Below are 25,135 nucleotides of genomic sequence, written 5' to 3'. Positions count from 1 at the left end.
ATAACAGTAGTATTTCTAACACAGCTGCCTCTTAAAAGACTCAGGTCCAGACACAGCTCCTCTCTCAGAACCAAAGTATCTCTCACCTTATGCTGAGCTCCCAAGAGCATGGCTGACGGGAGGAAAAAAAGAAGGGGTGTGTGGTTTATTAAGAATATGCAATGCCAAGCCAGTGAAGTAAAATCTGATGAACTAGTCTATAGAAAAGCAACAGAGAAAACAGCTGAAGGCACACGGAGAATATTTAGCAACTATTGTAATCAACTAGTTCAAAGAGTAAGACTGGAAGGACAAACAGACACACACACACACACAGCTAAACTCAAGAGACTCAGAAAATCAGAACACTTGAGGACCAGAAGCAAAGTGTACTTCAAGATGTAAATGCCCACCAAATATTTTTCTAAATCAAGTGTGCTTCCCATAACACACATCCAATTACCACAGCCAAGCAGTCCGATATGAGAGAGCTGTAGCATCTGAAAAATGCTCACCGACAACTTCAGGCAGACGAGAATACCTGCGTGTTAGAGGTGAAACCGCCCGAGTTCCTCAGGCATGAAAAAGCGTGAAGGTTCCACACTTCATTATAATGCTGCCTCTCAACTTCCTATTCATGAGTAGTCCTATAAGAACCTCATGCTGTTAGCGACCTTTTTATCGCTTTTATCATTCGTTTGGTGTTCAACCTCTCCTGCTTTTTTGTCGTCTTCTTCCTGCACGGTCCCAGCAGCGCCCGTCACGCCTCCTCACACTCGAGACTGCGAATTCCTCACAGCGCCCGACTCCCCTTCCCCCGCTTGCGCGCCTCAGATGCCCGGGGCTCTGCTCTCCTCTCCCCCCTCCTGTACCGGCAGACATTTCCCTACCCCGACTCACAGCCCCCTCCCGCACGCCGCCTTCACGGGATCAGCTCCCGGGGCCTCTCCGGCCGCTCCCCCGCCGCAGGGGCCGCTCCGGGCTGCCCGCAGCCCCTTCACCCCCAATGGCGCCGTCGCCCCGGGGCCGCGCTCGCACTCGCAGCGCCCCCTGCAGCGCCCGGAACCGCGGCGGCGCCCGAGGCTGTCAGCGCCCAGATCGGAGGCGACAACCGGCACCCGCCGGTTCCGGGCTCCCGGCGGCGGGGCTGCCGCAGCCCCCGGGGTGACTGGCACAGGGCGGCGGCTCCCCCCGGGGGGGTCTCCCCAGCCCCTCAGCACCGCTGGGGAAGGGGGAGGGGGGGAAGAAGCGGGCGGGAGCGAGGCGCCCGCTGCGGAGGCTGCCGCGGCCCGGTGCGAGTGGCCTGAAGGCGAGAGCCGGGGGGAACGGGGGGTGGCAGAGGGAGAGCCGCTACCTGCGCAAGGAGGATCGCGTTCTCTGCAGGCTTCGCTCCGCGCCGTCCCTGCCCGGCCCGGGCTCCTCCTGGCGGCCGCCGCCCTCCCCTGCCCGCGGCTATCCAGCCGCAGCCCGCTCCGCTCCCTGCGCCGCCCCAGGCCGGCTCCGCAAGATGGCGGCGCTTCCGGGAGAGACCACAGCGGCCCCGAGGTGGAGGGGCCGGGGCTGCGCTCCCGCCTTTCCCGGCCGCCCCGCGGCCCCCTCCCCGCCCCACTCCCGGCACCGCCCCGCTCGGGCCGCCCCGCCCAGGGCCCCCTCTCCAGCCCCGACTCCGCCGCGGGTTCCTTCGCCTCGTTAGCCTTGGTGCGGTCGTCCTTTTCCCTCCCCCGCCCCTCGGGTGTCCCGGCCCGGTGCGGCGCGGCCCTGCCCGCCGTGGGGATGGGTCTGGCGGCAGCGCTGAGCGCCGGGGCGGCCCGGCTGCTCTTCTACCCGACGCTGCTGTACACGGCGGCGTGGGCGCAGCTGCCCGGGTCTAGCCGGCCCTGGTTCCACCGCATCGACGAAGCCGTGCTGCTGGGAGCCATTCCCCTGAGGGGACGCAGCCGCAGGGTAAGGCGGGCGCGCCGGGCCGGGCCAGCGGTTCCCGACGGTGCCCGACGGTGCCCGACGGTGCCTGACGGTGCCTGACGGTGCCTGTGCCCGCAGCTGGTGGCGGAGGAGAACGTGCGCGCCGTGGTCACCCTCAACGAGGAGTACGAGACCCGCTTCCTCTGTTTCTCCGCCCAGGTGAGGCCGGCGCCCCCCGGGAAGGGTCCCTGCCCCTCGCGTGAGGCTCCGGCCGCCTCCTGCCGAAACCCTGGCAGAGGTCCCCAAGTCCTCTGGAAGCCAAGAAGTGGCCTCTTCCTATCTAAGCCGACTTTAGAAACGATGTGACAAAAAACCGTGAGGGTGCAAGCGAAGAGTTAGAGCTGCAGTGGCGAGAGGGAAGGGGGTAGTCAATCCCAGCCCATCGCTGTGCAAATACAACACCTCCTTTTGTTTTGAGAAGAGATCCCAGCTCCCCTCCTTTTTTTTTTTTTAGCTGAACTACCTCTTTTGAGTGCCCTTCTCCTTTCGGGTAGGTGAGAACTTAAGTTTTCATACATCTGATGCAAAGGATTGTCCTTCAAAGTCTGCATGCAACCTCACAGATTTTTCCCAAGCATCTCAACTGTTCCCGTTTTCTTTCTGGGAAAAAAAAAAACACAACCAACCCAACGAAAACCCCAAGAAGTTAACTGATCAAATCTGCTCTCTCCATTTCAGGAATGGGAGGCAATGGGCGTGGAGCAACTGCGTCTCAGCACCGTGGACCTAACTGGAGTTCCTACCTTGGAAAATCTCCTCAAGGGTGTTGAATTCATTCTGAAACACCGAGCCTGTGGTAACAGTGTCTACGTGCACTGCAAGGCAGGACGTTTCCGCAGTGCCACCGTGGTGGCAGCATATTTAATTCAAGTAAGAAGGATTCTATGCTAAATGGGGTTTATTTTCAGACAGTCTGGACAAATACACCCAACCTTTACAATCTGTTTTTGCTCAAGAATCCTGAGCATCTGCAGGTGCATGAATATTAAATTATTTTATATAGTTTGGACTGGAGACCCATTTGAAGAGAGGTAGATAGCCAGGCCCCAAACTTACGCTGCTGTTTTGTAGAGTGTGTCAAATGCAAGGGAAATGAACAAGAGAAAATGTCTCCTGGACTGCAGTCCAGGAGTGATAATCCAGTTTATATTTGCACATCTCATTCATCTGCACTGGTGAGGAGACTGATGAAGCTGCACTGTAGCTGCCATTGTAAGTGGTCTCTTCATTCATGTGTACAGTCTGCCTCTGCCAGCTCAGTTATTAGCACAGGCAAAGATGTTCTGATCTCACAGGGAAGACCAACTGTTGTTGCAACAAAGCTTTGAAACGTGTGTTCTGATGCTGATATCTGCTGCTGGGGCTGGTGGATCAGTCTTCAGGAAGCTGCTCACTTTTCTGAGCCATTAATATAGTCCTCGACAGGTTTTGAGTGATTTTGTTAATTCTTTCTTTGGAGGAACAGACTGAAATGGGAATAACAAATCACTTCTGAGGGTAGATGCGCTGAGCAGATTAAACATCCATTTTTGTTGCTCAGATTTCCTCCTTGGTTAACTGGCATAGCAAGCCTCTAAGCTTTTCAATAAATACAGTTCAGGATCAAGGGACTTCTGTTTTCAAAGTTCCTCTGCAGACCCAACTGGGTAAGCAAGCACTATGAACACAATCCCACCTGAGTATTCTTCTGTTTGTGTCATTAAGTGCTCTGTGGAAATTTTTCCTTAAGTGCTGAAGGGAAAATTTTCTCAACTAGGTGCTGAAATGCCATGGGAGTACTGGTAAAGTTTAAGAAAAACAAAACAAAACAAAAAGGAAACAAAAAAACCCAACCCCAATCTTTTTGCTCTGGTCTGGTGGCACTAGGGCCAGAAAATTATCACAATATCACAGAAGCACAAATGGAGGTCCCAGGCATCAACCATCCCTCTTTAACTGAGGGACTCATTTGATGGCTTGCATTGATATTCAGGCCCCTCTGAGAGGAACACGAAATAAACAGAAGGGGTAAAGCAACAAGTTTTTTAACAACTCTTATGTTACATGTAGCTGCTGAGAATGATCTGTTAACTGTTGCAGAGATGGAATGTATTTTCACTGCAAGGTTTCTGCCTTTTCAGCTGCATCAGTGGAGCCCTCAGGAAGCAATAGAGGCTATTGCCAAGATCCGTCCGCACATCCTCATTCGGCACAAGCAAGTCCAGGTCCTGGAGACATTTTACAGGAACATGATGGCTGGAACAACTGCATAGTGTCAGTAAGAACTATCAAAATCTGTTTTCAAGCTTTAAAGAAAGCTTGTTTTAATGATCTAATTAATGAAGGCTTTACCATTGTACTTCTTGATTATCAATAAAGAAGTTTTTACGCCAATTACAGTAAAGGTGAGGTTGGGCTGTTTCATTAAAGCTTTTTTTCTTATGGTGAATATCTTAGTTCAACTGGGAGCCCTCCAGCTCTTCTCTCCCACACCAGGAATCAGTGCTGTGCCACACTGCAATCCACCCAAAGTTCTATAATACTTGCAGTAAAGGGAAAAAAAAAAAAAACAACTTTGTCTCAGCAGAGACTTTATTCAGATTCTTACCCAAAGGGTTACAGTGCCAACAGAGAGGTGTAGGAGAACGTGATCTTAATTCTGTCTCACCAACACTATGTTATGATGACAGGTGGGGATTCTCTATACAGTAAAGAAAGCCAATGCTTATAAAAAGGATCTCCTTCTTTATGCTGTGATGACAGAGCAGTAAGCAATTTCCCAGTTCATTACCACTCCTCTAGAAGTGCTGAATGAGACAACCTACTAAATGTCTCGGGGTCAGCTCTGGAATCTGTCTGCTGTAAATATTTCTGCCAGACCCTCCTCCTACAACAGGGACACAGGAATATTTAAATGTCTCCATTGTGCCCTGGAGGACGTAGTACATGTCTAACTGTGACTGAAACCTTAGCAACACAGTCTACCAGGCAGTAAAACTAGCAGTCTGGGCCAAGGACATTGTACATATGCTATAGGATTTATCATTGGCAGATTGTTTTCCAGCTAAAAAAGCCATTTGCTGCAGTTTGGGCCTCAGACACAAGCAGCTTATCATCAAGGGATCAAAGTTAATAGCATTTAGTCCCTCTGAAATCTAAGATGCTTCAGTTCAACTTTAGTAGTGCTGTGTAAAAGTACCAGCCTGCAGCCAGGAAGTCTGCACTTCCTCTGCACAGGGGCAGAGAGGATGGGGTCTTCACTGGGTGCTGTGAGCTCAGAGTAACTGGGAGTGGTGGGTGCCTCAGCTACACAGCGGAACTGCTGCAGCTGGGCCCATTTTTCCTGCTCAGGCCAGGACAAACTGCAGGTTGGTGAGCAGCACTTTGATGCCACTTGTGACTGTCACAACGGAAGTGGCTGGGTTAAGTTTAAAAGTATTCGCATCGCCCTTTTTGTAGCGGTCACGGAAAACATAGATGCTGCCATTGCAGCTGGCAATCTTCCAGAGGGATGGAACTGAGCTCCAGGCATCTGGCAGGCACAGCCGGGTGAAGCTATCCAGCAGGGGGTTGTAACAAAGCAGGGAGTCCCCCTCGGCCACAATGAACACCACATCCTTGTGTACGGCAGCATGCATCCTCCCGGCAAAGGGCAGCACGTAGGGCTTCACGTGGCACTTCTCCGTGTTGGTGTCGTAGCACTGGATCAGCCGAGAGGGCTTGGTGAAAAAGTCCAAATCGTTTTCCTCCCCCCCCAGGAGGTAAATGACACCGTTTAGGTTTACACCTGCAGCTCCAGACACCGCCACTTCCAACTGACTGGTCTCCGTCCAGACGTTATCTCGTACCCTGTAATATATGACAGCATTAGAGAGGGTGTCCTGCAGAGTTTTTCCCCCTAGGGAATATATTGCATCCTTGCTGGGCACGGAGACCAGGGTGTGCTGGAGCCGGTCTCGGGGCAGGGGGGCACACCATTCCCAGTCTATGGTTGCATTGTTGCATTTCCACATGCGCCGGGGGATGGAGCCCCCGACGACATAGAGGTCACTGCCGTGCTTGCAGGCTGCAGTGATCTGGTGGCACAGACTGTTCTGGCCACTGACACTGATGGAGTCATCGTCAGCACAGTGCAGGGAGACGGCGAGTGAGTGCGTACGCGACGACTCCTTCCCAATCAGGTAGATGTGAACGTTTTCTCCGATCACCTGAGGGAAAGGAGGAGTGTGTGAGCCAGCAGAATTGGAGCTGTATACACAAGCATCAGTGGCACCTAAAAAAAACCCAAACTTTTCAGCTCAGGACCCACCCGCGGGCCTGAGGGTTTGCGACCCTGCAGCATTCAGAGCCTCAGAGCCTTTTCAAGGTCCCAATCACCTCTGTCACAGCAGAAGAACAACAGACCTCACTGGAACCCAAGCATCTGTTTTAGCCAAGGGCTGGTTCCATCACTGACGGAGCAGAGCTGTTATGAGGGTAATGCCAAACTCAGATTTCTGAACGGTCTCTTTGGTCACTGAGCATAACTGGTGAAATTTGTTGGTGGAATAAGTTGTTTGTGTCAGTCTTCCAGTCACTAGTGAAAGCAGCCTCAGGTTAAATTAAGAAAGCTGTCAGCAGTGTTGCTATTTATTTCTGACTACAAAAGCATTCCTTACACACGAACTGTGAATTTCAATGGCACTTGGGTTTCCCAACTTTGGAGTCACACCTGTGAGCTTCAGAACACCCTGCTGCCTTGGGAAGGGCAACACCAGCAAGTGCTACACCAGCCCTGGAACACAAAATCTTTTTGTACCTTCAGACTCGATCGCAGGGTCTCTGAAAAGCCCGCTCGCTCCTCCTTGTTGAAGTTGATCCAGGTTTCTATGGCAACTGTTGGATTCTGAGAACAGGGAACGCCATCTGCAGTTTGGGGACAGAAAGGCCTTTATGATATCTAGACAAAGGTGTATGTGCTCAGGAACATCCTTTTCCTGTGACTCCCTCCCCTCGACTCCCACCACAAACCTTGCTTTCTAGAGATGAAAAAAAGTTACAGAGGTTTATAGATTTTGGCAGGTAGGAGCAGCACTGCCAGCCAGACACCTGCATGAAACCAGTTTGGATATGTGTCAGAAGACAGAGCTGCCAGATCCTAAGCACTTTGGATGAGTTTCAAGAAAGGAATCCACATTTGAGAGGAAGAAGGCAGGAAAGAGAACTCAGATGATCTGTGATACTGAAAAATATTTTCTCATTTAAGCATTTAGGCAAAGAGGTTCTCTTAGTTGAAAACTGCAGTAGCTGCCTTTCTGACCCTCCTAGCACAAGCCCTCTGCAGAAATTTTCTTTCTCTGAGCACTGTCAGACAGCTGACCCTCAAGACTGAACATCTGGTGTTGCTGCTATCCTCTTAACATTTGGAAATCCCCAACGAGCAGCTACAGCTTTCCTTAGCAGGGTGATGGTGGGAAACACTTAAAAGACTGTATCACTTTTCAATTTTGTTTCCAGACATAATAAAAGTTTTTTGGGTCGTGCCACAAACAACTGCATCATCGTCAGCCGTACATCACCTGACAGATTTTAGGTATTTATTCACTTGAAATCCAGCTAGCTCCTATCACAGTAGCCTGTATTAACTAAGAGGTTTCCTTATGAAGGTTCTCTGATTTTGTAGTCTGCTCTCATGACAAACCCTGAATTCAATGATACTGAAGGCAGCAGACAAATTCCTACACTTTCCTCTATACTGGCAGGGAGGGGAAGACTGGATCAAAAACAGGTATTTTCAACTCTGTTTACTTGTAAAAGGAATTTTTGTAAGCTCTTCATCATATGTAGTGGCTAAAAGGAAAAACTTTGATTTTGAAATGGCTCCTAAAGTGCAACAAAAAGTAAGCTTAATAAATTACTGTCCTCATGAAATTTATTTTAGTCCTTGCCAGCAACAGCTTCCTCTGTTTAACTGCCTATTCAATACACAAAGATGGAAGAAATGCAAACCAGTAAGATTTTTCCCACAGCAACAGAAGCAGATTTCAGATTTTAATCCACTTCATGAGTTAAGTTCTGGCATAAATATTGAGTGATGTGATTACATACATGGAAATATACGATGCATGGGAACATATTTTCTAGAGCAATTGTTTGAATTTAGAACCACAAACACTAATGGCTGTAGTCCTAAAACTATGGTCACTGTATGGAATCCCTATTAGGAAGCTGAGGCCAACTGACCTCTATAGCTTTATTTCACCATTTTAGGAATACCTTTTTTTTAGTAAGGTCACAACTTAGTTTAAAAACTTTAGCTAGTTACCAAAATTACTCTAATTTTAACATAGTTTTGTTTGAGCTATCACTTATATATTCTCAACAGGTTTTTGACTGTCAATTTCTTTAGATGCAACAAAGAGAACATAATGCCTTATGTGTAAAGGTTCTCATATGCACAGCATAAACTTTAAAGGCACTTTATGTGTTATGGACAGAGTTGCCAGCATTCCATACAAAGCAGTCATGGTAGGCTTGATGTTGTAACAGGATATAAAGTACATGACACACAAAGTACAGCTATTTAATCTTTTACAACGTGATTTAATTGAAGCCAGAAGAGGCAATCTTTTTGGTCCCTAGTCCAGAACACTTGAATGCATGAGCTGCTTCTTGCTTCCTCTGGCCATGATACATAAATGCACAAAAATGGGTTTGTGAGTGTGGCATCACAGAGAGGTTTTCAAGCACTGGCTGTACCTGCCAGGGCAGCAGAGAATCTTTCAGGATTGTTGGCAGCTGGCCTATGTTTTAACACATCCATCACAACCCTGAGTCACTGCAATTACTCTGGAAGGCCATTGTCTTCACAAGAATGGCAATTACTGTAATATCTAAGTTAGAGTGCCTCTACTTCAGGCAGCTGGGTGCCTAGCCTAGATAATCCTAACAAGGATGTACAATTGTTAGTAACACTAAAGTAGTCTAAAAATACCTTCTTACAATGCCAAGTTGATGTATTACTATGTTAAATGATTATGAACTAAAGAAAAAAAAAGACTGCGCTCATAAGATGTCAGTTTCTGCTAAGACTGCTTTGTTTTCCTTTTAATGCAAATAAAAATAAATTGCATTTTTGAAAGTCACCAACTTAGGTTTAAAAACCTGCAGTACTACTGACCTGTTGACTCAGGAACTGCTGGGAATTACCAGCATCCTCTGTGCCCCTTTTTCATTCATGCTTCACATCCAGTAACAATTCAGAATTAAGTTATCCTGAACGTTCTGCTTTACTTGGCTTAGCTAAGCCTCTGAACAGACAGTCTGAAAGCTTGGATCTTTCCACCCTTTTTGCTCAACCTCTGGTTCACTGTCTGAAGGTGTCTTCCTCCATCCATACCCTGGCTCCTTACCTGTCAGGATGTCTGTCAGCAGGCGGACAGGCAGGTGTAGGAACTCCTCTGTGTCTTGCAGCTGAGACAAATGTGACTTTGCACAGTGCTTGGCAGCTGTGTAGAGCTCCACATCACTGTGTTGATCTGCCAACCACATCACCTGCAGACAGTTCCTAACCTGCACCGTCCGGGCCAGAAAACGTGAGCACTCTTCAAAAAGGGCAGTCAGCTGGTACATGTCTGCCACTTCATAGGTTTCCTGTAACTCCTCTGCTCTCAGCTTTACAGTCCCGTGGTAGATGTAGTCCACAAGGAGCTGAAAGACACTCTCGCTAACGTCCTGTAGCACAATGACCCTGTTGTGGGCCTCCTTTAGGTTGGAAGTGAACATGGAACGAAAAAAACAGCTCTGAGCTGAGAGGACCAAACGGTGCAGCTGGAATTCTTTGCCTTCCACCGATATTGTAACATCAGCAAAGAGCTCATCCTCCAAGCACAGTTTCATGATGCCCTGGGCCACACGGCCTGAGTGGGAGCGGTCGGTGAAGGTGTAGTTCACAAAGTAGTTTTCTTCTGCAGAGGAGCCTCCGGTCTCTTCTGATGAGTCCATGGTGCTGCACAGATCAGACCTCCAGCAATCTGTAAAATCACAATGATTATATGGCTTTCTCTCTCCACTAACAAGATGATGCAGTACTTCAGGCTACAGGGGAAAAAAAAATCAAATGTTTTGGTAAGAGGCCAGCATATTTTAGACTGAATATAAATAGCGCAGCTTGAGCTTCAGAACCTCAAACAAGAAAACCAACAAAACAACCAACAAAAAAAGAGAAGTTGGCATAATTAAAATTATAATATATACCAGACTTCCAGCACAGTGAGCATCAGGTCCCAGCAGAGCTGGGAGATGTGCATATCTTTTCACCACTCATTTCACCAACACAAAGAAACGCTGCAGCAGTTATTCAAGGGGAAAGTCCAGCAACCACCCTAGGAAACTCTCAAAGCCAAAAGAATGTGGCAACACCATAGCTGGGCTACACAGGAGAAGGATTACAGCATCACACTAATGAAGACCACAGAGAGCAGTTCGTATCACCAGGAGTTAATTATCATCTGAAACTCAGACAATGAATGTGTGTGGCATCAAGCAAGGTGAACTTGGATTTTACCAAAAAAGATGGACAAGAAGTCTGCCAGACACAACCACCAGCCCTTCAGGCTAACCAAATGAGATAACTGATGGTTACACTCAGTTTGTTAATGTGCCAGAAACATTCAGCATGCAAAACAGCCTGTTAGATGTTGTTAGCCACTGTATTCCAAGTGGTAAGGAGAACTCAGTTTAAAAGATAACACCTCTTACTAGGTACCAGAGATTGTTTGCAGAGCTCCAAGTAGTTTGTGGGTCAAAGAGGTTCTGAACCAGAGAAGGACTGCTGTAGAAAAGAGCTCTTTTTTAACAAACATTAGGTGCAAAAAGATGCCCACTTGCATTAACTTTAAACTTTTCACCTCAACCATCAGCCATGGTGACTGATACCATAAATTTCTTCAATTAATGCTCAACACGATTTCCAGTACAATGTTTCCCAAGGTGCAGGATCTTTCTCCAGGAGATTCATAGTTATTCCTCCATACTTTACTTTGTCAAACATGCATTTTGTTACAGTAGCTCTGTAAGATACCAGTTTGATACAGGAGATCCTTGATCAAGTTTTATTCACAAGAAGTAGTGTCTGCATCACTAATTGGCTGGACAGGTCTGTCCCATCCCTTACCTAATTGTGCCCTTCCTTAATTGTACCCTTACTGTGATTATACCATTGTTCTGGCCTGCCTGAAAAGTACCTGTGTATTACTCCGTAAGAGAATGAGGAAATGCCATCAGGAAGGAACACATCAGTGCTACTTTTCCAGCTCTACCAAGTACCAAGCCTGCAAATTGGCTCCCATTTCAGTTCAAGCTCTTGATCCTTACAATCAAGGCACTCAGAACTCCAGCACAGAATGCTGCAGTGACCATGCAGAGCACCAGGAGATGGGGGGTTGTTCAGTTTGGAGAAGAGGATGCTCTGGGGAGACCTTATAGCAGCCTTCCTGTACTCAAGGGAGGAAACCTATAGGAAAGCTGGGAAGGGATTTTTACAAGGGCTTGTAGTGCCAGGAGGAGAGGAAACAATTTTCAGTTGAAGGAGGGGAGATTTAGGTTAGGTATTAGGAAGAAATTCTTTGTTGTGAGGGTGCTGAGCCCCTGTCCCATGTTTTCCAGGGAAGCTGTGGCTGCCCCATCCCTGGCAGTGTCTCAGGTCAGGTTGGATGGGGCTTGGAGCAACCTGGGCTGGTGGGAGGTGTCCCTGCCCATGCAGGGGTTGGAACTGGGGGAGCTTTAGGGTCCCTTCCAACCCAAACCACTCTGAGTCCATAAGATGGATGGATGAAGTACTCTGCCCTCTTGGCACAGCAGAACCAGCTGCCCCAAACACCTTGTACAGTTTCCAGAGATCTTGTGCTCAAGTCATGACCAAAATACCAAAAGCCCCACCATACACCTCACAACCTCCCCGGCAAGCACAAAGTTCCCCTGTGCACCCACGGCACCTCCACTATAAATAAAGAGAAGCGCAGGAACCCCAAAGAATTCCCGCGCATCAACACCTTTACGTCCCACACCTTCTGCGCCTGACCAGAGCCAGGACCTGCCCTACGCCAGCCTACAGGTGACCAACCCCGGTACCGGGGAACCCACCGACACACCCGACAGCGCCTGCCAGTTCCGGGGGCAGAAAACACGATTCGGGGAAAAGCGGCAGCCCCCGGCGCCACGGCCACGCTCCCGCCCCGACATCCGCGGGAGCCCACCGCAAGCGCTGCCTCATCCCGGGGCTCTGCCTCATCCCGGAGCTCTGCCAGCACCGCCGCCTCCGCTCCCAGGCAGCTCCCGCCGGGCTCCCCGGCCGCCGTTCCGCCTCAAGGCGGCCGCACGACACCCACCTGCGGCGGTGCCTCCCTTCATGCCGCCCCCGGAGCCTCCCGCCGCCCCGGGCTGCCCCAGCGACTCCTCCACTCCCCCTCACCCCGCGCCGGGAACCCGCCGCTACCGGACACCCACCCGGAAGCGTCCCCGGGAAGCCTCACGCAAGCTTCCGCCCCCCGGGGGAAGCCGAGGCGGCGGTGTCGGCACCGCTTTCCGGTTCCGGTCCCGGTCCGTGCCCTTGCCCATCCGTGTCCCGGCAGCGGGGATGTTGGCGGCGGCGGCGAGGGGCTTGGCGCGGGTTGCGCTGCGAGGTGAGCGGCGCCCCGGGGACCTTTCCCGGGCCGGGCCGGGCGGTTGCCGGTGGTCGTTGATCCATGTCCGTTTCTCCCCGCAGGTGGCTTGGGCCCGGGGACGGCGGCAGCGCAGGCCCGGCTGGCGGGGAGCTCTACGGCGGAGACCCGGCGTAAGTGGGGAGGCAGCGGAGGGGCTGTTGGGGTGCGGTGGGGTCCGAGTCAGGTCCCGCCTGCTGTTGTGCGGAGCTGTGCCTGGGAGGCAGCTCCTTAGCCCCCTCGTTGCCATGAATCCTGCTCGTTGTTTGTGATCCCAAACCAGCAATAACAACCACCAAAAAAGACACACGGGATGTGTTTTGATGACCTGGGATGAGGGGGGGGGTTGTTGCTTAGGTGCTGGCACAACAAACAAAATCGTGTTTATATTGCACACTGAAGAAAATGAAACAAAACCAAAAAACCCAAACGGTTCAAGACCCAGGCTGGGTGTCATGAGCAGTATCTAAGTTCAGCCTGTCCTGTTATCTCTGTCATCTTCATCTGATTACTTGCTCCTCCGGCATCTTGTTGGACTGTTCCCCCTCCTGCATTTACAATGCACAAAAGCCCTTCTGCTGAGCACTGACACAGGCTTCTTACCCAAGCCTCTAGTTCCTCCAGTTCCAGAGTGTTGTGTGTGCCAGAACACATGTTGTGTTATGATCTAGGCTCTGTTATACTCCACAATACATCTATGTGGTGTTTAGCTTTGGATTTACCATAAATAAGCTTTGCAGGTACCTAAGGTGATGCAGCCTGGCTTCTACAGGAGCTACTGACAGGCAGGGTCTGAAAGCTGCCAGCTCTGAGACTGCTTAAAGCCATTATAAAGTCAGGGGTTGGAATCACTTACTTAATGTAGCTTTCTGTATTCCCTGCCATAATCTTGGGAACTTTATTTTTCTGCTTAGCAACTGTCAGACCAAAAAATGAAGTAGAACAGAAGCAGCTATGTGCCTTTGGGGAGTACGTGGCTGAGATTCTGCCCAAGTATATCCAGCAAGTACAGGTGGGTGCTGCTCAAGAAACTGTTCTGGGAGGGGGGAGTGGGACCCAATGAGCACACTACTTGTTAGTTAGCTGTTTTCAGCAGTTGCTCTGGGAAGAAAGATTGTGAGAATCCCATGAAATGTACTGCTGTTATTAAGCCCTTTTATTTGATGTCATTGTGTGTCTGTTGTACTCTGTTCAGGTGTCCTGCTGGATTCAGCCTGCTGTTCAGTCCTTGGGGTGTTTGTACTCATGCCTTTTCCTCTGTTTTCATCAGGTGACCTGTTTCAATGAGCTGGAACTTCTCATCCACCCAGATGGGATCATCCCAGTCCTCACCTTCCTTCGAGATCACACCAATGCACAGTTTAAATCCTTGGCTGACTTGACTGCTGTCGATGTCCCCTCTCGGCAGTACCGCTTCGAGGTAAGAGCTGCTCAGAGGTGCAGGGCTTGGAGAGTTTCACAAGTGCTGTGGGTGCTGTTGCAATTCTGACCTCATATTTTGCTTTCTGACAGCAAAGGGAAAAACTTCTCTGAAGTGCAGGGTTTTGTTTAACATGTAGTTGTGGAAGCAGTAGTCAAACTCATACTACAGGGGTTCTTATAAAATGGGAAGTTTGCTGGTGACAAGTCTCTTTCCTCAGTGACTGCTATCCCTGGAGGTTCTTGACTGTCCTTCTGCTCCTGAGGCCTGTTCTCCTGTTTCTGTGGCCATTGCACTCTTGCTGGGAGCTGTGGTGCTTGCAGTGTTTGACATGTGGCACCCACTGCTGGGAGCATGCAGCCATTATATGACCCAAGTATAGCTTTGTGTGTTTTGTATTGATACTACTTTTATTTGCACTTTTATTAAATCCATTTTCATTTCTCCTTTCCTTTTGCTGATTCCCTTTCTTGGATGAGGAGGAGTCATTTGGTGATAGAAGAGCTGATTTAAAAGGCAGCTTCTAAAGATAGAAGTGGTCAACTACTGGAACCTCAGTTGTAACAGTGCCTTTTAGTTCCCAGCTCCAAAATGCTGAATGTGATTCTGCTGATCCAGAAATAATTTCAGTGTTTGCCTTTGCTTAGCCCAGTGCTGTACTGCAGAGAGATACATAAATGCCATACAAGACTAACACCCTTTCTGGTTTTGCCTCAGATTGTTTACAATCTCCTGTCTCTGCGGTTCAACAGTCGGATCCGCGTGAAGACCTACACGGATGAGCTGACCCCTCTTGACTCAGCTGTGTCTGTGCACAAGGCAGCAAACTGGTATGAAAGAGAGGTGAGACCCAGTGTACTTGGGAGCAGAGGTGGAGGGGGGTTGCATTTTGCTCTTTAAACTGGCTGCCTTTTCAGAACAGGAGATAAAAGGGTGTTTGATTTGCTTTTGGATGAGTTCCTGCATCAGTTTCACTGCACTGCATAGAACTGAGATTTTATGGACATAATACATGAAGGTTTGTTTGTTGTTTGCTTTTTTTCTAATCTAATGTAACTCCCTTTCATTTAGGTTTGGGACATGTATGGGGTTTTCTTCGCCAACCACCCTGATCTAAGGAGAATCCTCACAGACTATGGATTTGAGGGCCATCCTTTCCGGAAGGATTTTCCACTCTCTGGTTACGTGGAGGTAGGAGATACTCTCATGTCTGAAGTTACCAAATCTCTCCAATACTTTACCTGAACTTCAGTACAGAAATGAGATTGCTTTGCAGTGCTTTGTCTGAAAGGCATTAAGAGTCTTTCACTTGTTTGTGTCCCAGAGGAGTTGTATAGATCTCCTACATGGAAACTGGAAGTCATAAAAAAATGTTGGCTAATAAGTTAAGGCAGCCTGAGGCCAGAGACATGGAGCAGATTTCATGACCAGAGACATGTCAGGTCAGGTAGAGAAAGGGCTTCTGCTTTTACCATGTCTTCTGAAAGATTAAAATTTCCAGTGCAAAGACAGAGAGTCCCCAAGGAAAGGAGGACTGAACTGTTCTTAATGCAGTTGGAACTCCTTTTGTAGGCCTAGGTTATAAAACTCAAGTTGAAGTGACTCTTGCCATTTACCAGACCTCTGTATGTCAAACCATAAGGGAAATGAGTGTGTTTGGTATCTGTCTAGTTCCTAATGACTGCCTTGCAGAAGCAGTTGTTTTGTGCAGTTCTGAGTTGAGTCTTGGGAGAAAACAGTGAGGTTCTGCAGGCAAGAGGAGGTTTTAAGAAAAACAGAAATAACAGCAAATCCTGTAGGTGAGGACCAGGCAGTATCTCCTGAGCTGTGGTTTGGAATTCTGGTCTTGCATGGGAATAAATCAGGGCAGTCAGAAGTGTCTGGTACTCACCCACACTTCTTCCTGTTTGTCTTTTTGTCCCATGTTCTGAGTGTTACACTTGAGAAGGAAAATTAAAACCAAACAAACTGCCACATTGTGAAGATTCATGAGAGTAGTCCCCAACTATGCCAGGTGAACAGGCTGCCTTATTTCAGTGACTGGAGAAATTCCTTTATCACATGGCAAGCTAAATGCTTTATTTCATGTGGGCTGCCTGTTGGAAACTGGGTTCAGGGTGGTGACCCAGGACACCTGAGGTGTGTAGGAGCAAAGAAGGGTTCTCTTTCTGGAGGGGGAGTGTGGATCAGCTGGAGGGCAGGAGGGCTCTGCAGAGGGACCTGGACAGAGTGGAGAGTTGGGCTGATTCCAATGGGATGAGGTTCAACACAACAACCCCATGGGGAGCTCCAGGCTGGGCACAGAGTGGCAGAAAGGGACCTGGGAGTCTGGATTGCCAGGAAGCTGAACAGGAGCCAGCAGTGTGCCCAGGTGGCCAAGAAGGCCAATGGCATCCTGGCCTGGATCAGGAACAGCGTGGCCAGCAGGTCCAGGGAAGGGATTCTGCCCCTGTACTCAGCTCTGGTGAGGCCACACCTCAACTGTGTCCAGTTCTGGGCCCCTCAGTTCAGGAAGGAGATTGAGGTGATGGAGCAGGTCCAGAGAAGAGCAAGGAGGCTGTGAAGGGATCCAGCACAAGTCCTGTGAGAAAGGGCTGAGGGAGCTGGGGGTGTTGAGGCTGGAGAAGAGGAGGCTCAGGGGAGACCTCATCACTCTCTCCAACTCCCTGAAAGGAGGTTGGAGCCAGGGGGGGGTTGGGCTCTTTTCCCAGGCAACTCTCAGCAAGACAAGAGGGCACGGTCTCAAGTTGTGCCAGGGGAGGTTTAGGTTAGATATTGGAAAGAATTTCTTTACAGAGAGGGTGATCAGACATTGGAATGGGCTGCCCAGGGAAGTAGTGGATTCTCCATCCCTGGAGATATTTAAAAAGACTGGATGTGGCACTCAGTGCCATGGGCTGGGAACTGCAGCGGGAGTGGATCAAGGGTTGGACTTGATGATCTCTGAGGTCCCTTCCAGCCCAGCCAATTCTATGATTCTATGATTCCTGGAGAGCCCAGGGTCCTTGGTGGCATCCGGAGGGCTCTTGTTTAGGAGAACTGAAGCTGTGGGAGAGAGAAATGGGATTGCCTGTACCAGGGGGTGCTCTGGGTCAGCAATCTGTCCATTTAGCAGCAGAGGTGCCATGGGGACTGTATGCAGACACTGATGTGTGTTTTCTGCACTGCTCCAGCTGAGGTACGACGATGAAGTCAAACGGGTGGTGGCAGAACCTGTGGAGCTATCCCAGGAATTTCGCAAGTTCGACCTGAACAGTCCTTGGGAGGCATTTCCAGCCTATCGTACAGCTCCAGAACCCCTGAAGATAGAAGCAGGAGCCAAGAAAGAAGATGCAAAATAGCAGCAGAAGGGAGCTGATGCATGACACCATCCCTTCTGTTCTAACATAGTATTTATAATAATAAATTCCTATGAGATTCTTTCCGGCTTTGGTGACGTGAATGTTGTTTTCAAACTAGATGAAAAGCACAAGGTGAGGGGTGCTAATTTGTAATCCTGGTAATACAACTGGGAGATGTTTATCTGCTGCTTTGACTTGTAGGACTCTGGATTTGTCTTCTTGGTTTGCAAATTAAATGGAGTCCAGACATTCCCTGTAGCTCCTGTGCTTTGTCTACACTGCTTTTGCTAGCTGTCCATGCAGGTGTAAATCCTAACCTGAGGTGTAAATCCTAACCTGAGGTGTAAATCCTAACCTCAGGGCTTGCTAGGAAATTATTCTGAAGCTGCTGTGTGTCCTGAGCAATGGGACAGCAGGATCTCAGCTCCAAGATGGGTTTTGGGAAGACTGTAAGAATACAGGAAACACACAAAGCTTTTGGAAATGGTTCTGGTACAGCTATTAGGACAACAGAGGTTGTACCTGGGTCCAGGCTAAAACAGCCATGGAGATCACTGCATTGTTTCTTTGCAAATTATTAGGTCAGTGCCTGTTCTCCCAGCAGAAGGAGCTGCAGGTAACATCTCTCACATACCACTCCCTTTTGTTGGCTTTTTTCTTCACAATCAAGCAGTCTTTATGTTTTCTAGAATCTTCAGACTGTGCTTTTTCCTGCAGCCAGGAAGATCTCCCTTCTCTTGTCTCATAGGCAAGAGTCTATGATTTTTTTTATCACTATGCCAATTATTTTGAGCTGTGTGATGCAATACTATTCCTATCTTTGCACTTGTGGAAAACCTCCATCCTCTCCAAAAAAGCTGGAAAAATACTGTAGTTTAGGTCCACCCACCACCTGTTTGACTTGGATTACATTACAGCAGTCATCCATTAATAATGTGCCTTTTCCTTAGTCCAGAAAATCTGCAATACAATTCTGTATGAGAAAACTGACTGACCTCCTTAAGGTCTTAAAACTCTTACACAAGAGTCTTCATAAACTAATTCACAAGCTGTTTTTAGGAATTCTCTGAATCTGCATAAGCTTTTTAAGAGAACTAATTAAAAAGGGGACTGAAAGAAGGGATGGGACAGTAATAAGAAAAAAAGGGGCAAGTACTCATTGTGACTACAATTTAATCTGTTTGCAAGAATAGAGAGCTGAACTGTATGGTAAGAATCAGATTTCATGTTTATTTGTTTCCAGCTTGGTCAGCATGGGCTTCTAAATATTTTTTCAAATTGTTTTAATTTGTTTCAGGCTGCTATGGCTGGCAGTGTTTGGGATGTGACTCAGAACAGTGTTTTCTGTTCAAAATCAGTATTGTTTGCCACTCACCTTAAAGATTACAGCTCTTCTATGGGAAAGAGGGGAATACCAATCAGCAGAAGCTTCAGAGTTTTATGCAGTTCTTAGCACCACATTGAATCTGCCATCAATTGAGCTGATTAAATAGGAAATGTACTTTTCATTCCTTCCTGCAACATGTTCCACAGCTGGTTCTCTTGTTTTTTGTTGTGGTGACTCTTTGCATGCCAATGCATATTGCACAAGACAGAAAAGTTCCAGCACCACTTCTGTTACTGTGAAAATTCCTTATCAAGCATGTGCTCTCCCCACACACCTCCTCATTCTCCCAGTTTTTTTGAGGCACTATGCCAAGACTCACAGCCTATGTTCCATTAGAAAAAGTAACCAGCCCTGTGGGGACAGGCGTGGGCTCCAGCAGGTCTTTAATGTGTGGAATAGTTGCTAATGGACCCAAATTCTCACTAAAGAAATCTAGGAGCTGAAGAGTGCAATTTACTCATCCAGACACATTGTCCCAGGGCACAAGAGCTGACACAAAGTGCTGCTAATTTTGGCACACTGCCTCCTCTACTGCATCCTTGCCAGTTGTGCATCCTTGCTCTGTGTTCCTTGTGCTTGGTGGGCAAGGCTGTGGTCAGCTTGATGGAGCACAGCTCTCTCTTGAGGCCTTATCTAAATGAGAGGTGTCCCTGCCCATGGCAGGCAGGTTGGAGTAGATGATCCCTAAGGTCCCTTCCAACCTAAACCATTCTATGATTATCATTCAGTGATTCCAAATCCTGGTCCACAGCCTCCATGAAGTTTGTTTGCCTGGGCTGGGTTTCTCAGCTGAAAGAGGGTGTTGGATGAGTTGTAAGCCAGATGTTGCTGACTTACAGTATTTAGAAGTTTTCTGGTACCACAGAGACAAAAAGACTTCAGCTGATGGCTCTCAGGCACCATGTGGAGCTTCCCCAGCTCAGTGAGTTTTGCTGGTGTTTTCCAGAACTCTGGCAGTTCTCCTTACAGCTGGGCCAGCAGACTTCTCTCCCTGAGGGTGTGACTATTGAGTGTCAGGGTCTTCACCTGCACCACACCATCTCTACAGGCCCTGATGAGTGATCTCCAGTTAAAATCCAGATGGGGGTTTCAGCTGGGCTGTGCACCTCTGCAGACCAGAGATCATGGGAGCAGTGTGAGGTAGGCCAGGTGGCAGCAGGCCATGTTTCACATATCTCATTACATCTTCAAAAAGCTGTGTGAGGGCTGAGGAGGTTCTTTTTCTGCAGTAGGTGCAGTGGGATGGAGCCCTCTAAGGCAGACCAGGCTCACTGGAGCCCAGAAGTCTTGTCACAGGACAATGAGGTGCTAAAGCCTGGCTGGCTCTGATCCTTGCTGTTTGCTTGGTCAGTCTCTTGAGTTGTCCCTCTGGGAGGTTTGATACAGAATGGAATGAATGACATCTCTGCTGCCTGCTTGTATATTTTGGCTGCTACCGCCCTTCCATGAATCTGCACAGACTCATGGCCTTATCTGACTTTTCAAGATTGTGGATTTTGGAACTCAGGAAAAAGGAAAACTGAAAATAAAGCCAAGGAGCTGAGCACAAGTATCACAGGAATGTGACAGATGCACTGTGCAGAGGTGGGATGGACCAAGAGGTCCAGGTGCCTTCAGAGGCAATCACGTGTAGTGAAGTTCCTTTCAAGTAATAACTTCCTATAATAAACTGCAGCAGGGAAACAGTCTTTGGAAAAGAAGCTTAATTCTGCCAACAAAACTTCACAACAAAGTCCTCCGAGTTTCCAAAACATGATGGAAAATATCCTTCAGGGTCAGCAAGTGGAACTGCAAGCCCTTCCCAGCTTTGCAACCAAGAAACCAAGATGGATTTGCTCCAAGAGAGGCTGCTGGGAGCAGGAGCAGCCAGGGGGGAGAGAGAAACAGCAGCAAAGGGCTCAGCCCAGGGCTGCCATGGCCCCGGAGCAGCTCCACGCCTGGCTGGTCCTGTGGGTGTTTGCTGGATCCCAGAGGGTGACAGGTAGGAGTGGCACCTGATAGCAATGAGGCTTCTTGGGTTGGCAAAAGTTCCTGCAGTGCCAGAGGGCTTTTGGCTGCTGCTTCAGAGCTGGGGGAATGAATGCTACAGGCAGTGTGCTGCGGCAGGAGAGAGCTGGGGTCCCAGCTGGGGATGGGCACTGGGGGAAGTACTTGTACCTGCTTGCAGGATGAAGACCTGCTGCTAGGGGTTTTTTTTGGGGGGGAAGGGGATTTTCTGAAATGTCTCTGCTGAAAAAGCCTTGTCTTGCAACAAGGTTTGTGCGATTTCTTGATTCTTTTTTTGAAAAAGCCCCAAACCTGATGAATAATAAAGTAAATAAGGGAGCATTTCCATCTCTGCAAAACATTCATGTCATTATTTTTAAAAATTACTTGTCAAGCTTTGTTTAATTTTTTGTTTTACTCAAAAAACTAACACTGCATAAATTGCAAAGTTACTAACAAGAGCAGTCTGACAGCTGCTCAACAAATTCACTGACTTTGCTGCCAATCAGATGTCTCTCAGTAGAGGGTCTGTGAAGTGAGCGGGTCCGTTAGCAGAGGGAAGACCAGCAAAGAAATGCTACAGCTTCTTTACCTGGGCAAAAAGCCTTGCTAGCATATCCTTGAAAAAGCAGGAGAGCGGCTTCATCCCCACTCACATTCCAAAGCCACAGCTGGCTTGGATCAGGAAGCCTGCAGCTGTGCAGAGGAACAAACCTCCTAGCCTGGGGGGTGGCAGTGTACTTCTTCAGACAGCTGCTGCTTCATCTCCCTGAAAAGCTTTAATCAAGAATGGAAAGTTGGAAGCAGGGTTTTGTAGTAGTCATCACACACACAGAGTATTAAATGCTTTCTGTAGTTTCCATAATCACCTGCTTACCTTAACTCTGGAGTGCTCAACATGAATCCTCCCTCTTCTTTACATAAAAAAAGCCTTCATCCATAAAATTAAAAGATGTGTCAGAGAGCTTATTTTTTTTATATGAGCTTTTCCATTTCATGTTTCTTGACCTGAAGGATGAGTCTGTAAGATTTGCAAAAGATCTTTACTATATGACTTCTGCTGATCAACACAGAGGAGAGAGAGGATGCAGTCCTAGACCAGGGGTATATGGGATTAATTTTTTCACAAAGAAAGAAATAACAGAGGCAAAACAAATGCAGAGAGCTAAAGCACTGTAGTATTAGTAAATGAAAATTGAGGAATTCTTAGGATTAACGTGACTCTCAAATTAATAAACTCATTCCTCTGGCCTTGTATCCCTTTTTCCCAGTTTAAGTGATGTCGGGTGGCCCAGCAAGAACTTAGCTGGACAGAAGAGCCACAATTCATCCAGCCAGGTTTCTTTTACACTCACTCTCTAATCCTGCCAGCAGATGCTCAGGGAAGAAGTAAAAAACCAGGATAGGCATCAGGCTATGTTTCCACCATCAGGTCAAGAAGCCTCCCAGCACCTTCCTTCTGTCGGGCAGCATTACTTTCTCCAGTAAAGACTGCCAAGAAACCAAACCACACTTGTACTGGGCACGAGGGGATTCCTTGCTGCCTGTCAAAGCAAGAGCCTCTGCTGCTGTATGCTTTAGCTCTGTTGGCAGGACTAAGGGCTGTCATATCCAGAATTTACACTTTGCCTCCCTTGACCACTGCTGCTTCCCTTGAGGAACTTGTTTTGCTTATCAATATCCCCTGCTCAGCATCTGTCACGGTTGGCAAACCCTCAGTGGCAGCTCAGAAATACTGAAGATGTTACTGACAACCAAATGACAAAAATAAACAGGAAGGGCTGTGGCCTTGCATTACCAAACTCTGCCTGATTTCTTCCAGATGAACATCCTCCCAGCAGAGATGCCAGAGCCAGAGATCCTCACCAGGGCTCAGAGGACGCCAACATCATGTTAGAGGTCTCCTGGGGCCTTTACCTGCCTGCATGTAAAAAATCACACGTTCTGCTTGTTCTCATCCCTGCTGGGTTTTGGGAACACTGGAAAATTCCTTGGAAATGATGCCCTAGTGGGTTTTGTGCTCCCTCCCTTTGCAGGGTTCAAAACCACCTGAGGTGGGACAAGGGACCCCTGTCACCCAGGGTGGTCATGTCAGAGAGGGACTGTGGTTGGAGAGGCAGGGTGGGAGGTGAGAGCTGGATGAGTCCTTTGGGGAAACAGAGGCACGGAGCTGGTCAGCAAAGGGGTGTGGTTCTGGAGAGAAGGAGATGGGGTAGGATTAGGTGGGATCTGGGCAGCGAGTCAAGGAGCAGACGCCTCTTGTTCTGGCCTGAGATTTGGCAGTGTTGCAGATGGCTTTATGTCTTGGTTCTAAGTGGTGATGGGTTTGTGCTGGGCTTCCCATGTGCATGCTGCTCTTCTCTTCCAGATGCTCTGGAGAGGGCTGGATATTCAGGCCAACAGGCCAATCCAGCTATGGGATGATGAGCTGGCCTCCCTGCGCCCTGCACGGCGCTTCCTGCGGATTTTAGAGGAAGAAGTTCCCAAAACACCAACAGAGATTGAGGAGCACCTGAGATATTATTCACTGACTGACACCCCTCTGACTCTCACTGAGTTTGATCATCTCCTTTTCACCGGTGTTTTCTGTGCCTATCAGGTTCGCTCCGTGCAGGGCCTGGATAAAAATATCTGGATTAGGTTTTTTTCCCAGCTGGCTGATGAAATGTTTCGTGATCTGTGCAAGGGGCTCTGCCCTGCAAACACTACCCTCCTCCTGGCTTCCTGGCCCTGGAAGGAGAAACCTTCACATTTAGCATCTCTGAAACATTTCTATCGTTCTAACCTGGCCAGGGCCAAGAGAGACACTTAATAAGGGAAACCTCTGCAGGACACACCTGACTTCAGCTGTATCCTTGGTTCTTTAGAATGCTTTTTACATAATTCAGGGCATTGTACAATTAGCTTTTATTTTTAAAGGAAACAGGACAGAACTATAAAGTGCTTTTCACTCTTTTTTTTCTTTTTTTTTTTTTTTAAAGAGGGCTGTGCTGACAGGGGCAGTGCTTTTTAGATGTGGTATCTATCAGGATCACTGATGCTTATTGGAGAGATGCCCTTGCAGTTTTTTTTCCAGGATGTTACACTGCCATCCTAGCTGACTTCATTTCAGACAATTCAATTCAGCCTTCTTACATTCCTCCTGAGGTTTCAGCCAGATACATTATCTTTTCTCTTCTCCAGTATCCAGCTAAGCGGATGCTGTTGTGTTTCATGATACAGGTCAAATGTTTCTTCTTTCAAATTTCATCTTTTTCATCTTTCAAATTTCATCTTTCTGCTCACGTGGCATCACATTTTATGTGTCCATGTCCCAACTCTTCTCTTCATTTTTCTTTAAAAAGCAACCTGTAAATGTACGTATGCTGTGAAGCTTTCTAGTAATAGCATATTATATTTATATACGTCCATATCTTAGTGTCAGTTATCAGTTTGGAAAACACTTCTTTAAATCTCATTTAAATTCCTAAGAACTGTGACCTAGTTAATTCTTCAGCAGATTAAACTTCCTCTGTGAAGTTTTTGTGCACAGCTATGGCACTTTACAAGCCAAACCTAATAAATACACAATCAAAATAAAAAACACACTTTTTTTTTAGAAAGAGATAATTAACTTTCCTGTGTCGTACACACTGCACTGTGGAATTAAATAGATGTAATTATCTACTTGGGAGGGTTTGCTTTGATTTTTTTGTTTGTTTCTATTGGATTTTCTGCTGCAATTGTAGGTACATTAATTCTGAACATTCATTGTGTGCACTTGAATAGTGGGATCCATAATTCCCTATTAATGTACTCGTAATTTTCCATGTTCAGTAAAGGAGGTATGTGTGACTTTTGAAGTGGGAACTGGTGGCTTTTGACCTAGTTCATTATTTTCTAAGCTGTTATTGCCCAACAGATGGAGAGGAGAAATGGTGAGGCAGGAATAAGAAGCCTGAAAGCAAGATGGCACAGAGAATGATTTTTGAGGTCAGGTTAGGGCTATGACAGGAGAAGACAGATTTACACAGCTCATAAAGCAGGTTGGTTGTTGCTTGGTTTTATTTTTTCCCCCCAAAGGATGTAGGAGTTAAAGTCAGCATTTTATTTGAATAATAACCTCTAGTAAGCAAGTGTCCCACCTAATGTGTGGGACATTTGTTTGTTTGTTTGTTTTTGTTTTGTTTTTTTTACAAACCTCCAATCCCTCCCCTTCATCCTTTTCCCAAATATGCCCTCAGGCTGTAATGTCTGGGATATGGATGGAGGGAGTGGCTGCAGACAAATCCAGTGAGCAGTGTACCATCAAAAGGCTGAGCTGGGATGACACTGGTGCATGGGAATAATGTCTTGCTGGAGCCTATGCAGCCTGAGTTACACAGATGTCTGGATGAAGGTTGAGGGGATTGCCTTGGTGACC

General features: G+C 47.9%; 5 protein-coding genes across 20 annotated transcripts in view; 3 read left to right on the top strand and 2 right to left on the bottom strand.

The window, feature by feature from the left end:
• Positions 1 to 1,416, bottom strand: part of CELF1 (CUGBP Elav-like family member 1) — a 55,610-nt gene extending 54,194 nt beyond the window's left edge. For 9 of the 11 annotated variants that reach the window (XR_003987643.1, XM_030451739.1, XM_030451740.1 and 6 more), the window contains exon 1: positions 1,334 to 1,405. The gene's annotated coding sequence lies outside the window, so the exon portion shown is untranslated. Of the gene's footprint in view, positions 1 to 1,333 lie in introns of all 11 variants that reach the window. The other 2 variants (XM_030451750.1, XM_030451742.1) reach the window with 2 other exon arrangements.
• Positions 1,417 to 1,617: 201 nt separating this feature from the next.
• PTPMT1 (protein tyrosine phosphatase mitochondrial 1) lies at positions 1,618 to 4,297 on the top strand. Its single transcript, XM_030451773.1, has 4 exons — positions 1,618 to 1,923; positions 2,020 to 2,100; positions 2,620 to 2,811; positions 4,062 to 4,297. Exons 1-4 carry the CDS (start codon positions 1,753 to 1,755, stop codon positions 4,191 to 4,193), a joined length of 576 nt encoding a protein of 191 aa, XP_030307633.1. The 5' UTR covers positions 1,618 to 1,752; the 3' UTR covers positions 4,194 to 4,297.
• Positions 4,298 to 4,304: 7 nt separating this feature from the next.
• KBTBD4 (kelch repeat and BTB domain containing 4) lies at positions 4,305 to 12,467 on the bottom strand. 6 transcript variants are annotated; one of them, XM_030451767.1, is made up of 4 exons: positions 12,406 to 12,467; positions 9,312 to 9,932; positions 6,719 to 6,825; positions 4,305 to 6,128 (listed from the first exon to the last, which is right to left on the bottom strand). In XM_030451767.1, exons 2-4 carry the CDS (start codon positions 9,901 to 9,903, stop codon positions 5,268 to 5,270), a joined length of 1,560 nt encoding a protein of 519 aa, XP_030307627.1. In that variant the 5' UTR covers positions 9,904 to 9,932; positions 12,406 to 12,467; the 3' UTR covers positions 4,305 to 5,267. The 6 variants fall into 6 exon arrangements, with proteins under 6 accessions (XP_030307627.1, XP_030307631.1, XP_030307626.1 ...); XM_030451771.1 differs by having other exon boundaries at positions 9,312 to 9,996; positions 12,406 to 12,448; XM_030451766.1 differs by having other exon boundaries at positions 12,288 to 12,428.
• Positions 12,468 to 12,470: 3 nt separating this feature from the next.
• On the top strand, positions 12,471 to 17,447 carry NDUFS3 (NADH:ubiquinone oxidoreductase core subunit S3). Its single transcript, XM_030451772.1, has 7 exons — positions 12,471 to 12,581; positions 12,665 to 12,733; positions 13,514 to 13,611; positions 13,870 to 14,019; positions 14,737 to 14,862; positions 15,091 to 15,210; positions 17,193 to 17,447. Exons 1-7 carry the CDS (start codon positions 12,536 to 12,538, stop codon positions 17,358 to 17,360), a joined length of 777 nt encoding a protein of 258 aa, XP_030307632.1. The 5' UTR covers positions 12,471 to 12,535; the 3' UTR covers positions 17,361 to 17,447.
• A 3,202-nt stretch (positions 17,448 to 20,649) lies between these two features.
• FAM180B (family with sequence similarity 180 member B) lies at positions 20,650 to 24,399 on the top strand. Its single transcript, XM_008498243.2, has 3 exons — positions 20,650 to 20,728; positions 22,556 to 22,632; positions 23,102 to 24,399. Exons 1-3 carry the CDS (start codon positions 20,662 to 20,664, stop codon positions 23,543 to 23,545), a joined length of 588 nt encoding a protein of 195 aa, XP_008496465.1. The 5' UTR covers positions 20,650 to 20,661; the 3' UTR covers positions 23,546 to 24,399.
• The last annotated feature ends 736 nt before the right edge of the window (positions 24,400 to 25,135 follow it).

The sequence above is a fragment of the Calypte anna genome, chromosome 5A (genome assembly GCF_003957555.1).
Source record: "Calypte anna isolate BGI_N300 chromosome 5A, bCalAnn1_v1.p, whole genome shotgun sequence".
Taxonomy (NCBI): domain Eukaryota; kingdom Metazoa; phylum Chordata; class Aves; order Apodiformes; family Trochilidae; genus Calypte; species Calypte anna.
The sequence above is the reverse complement of the archived record's forward strand: the minus strand, read 5'-3'. Positions and strand labels throughout refer to the sequence as shown.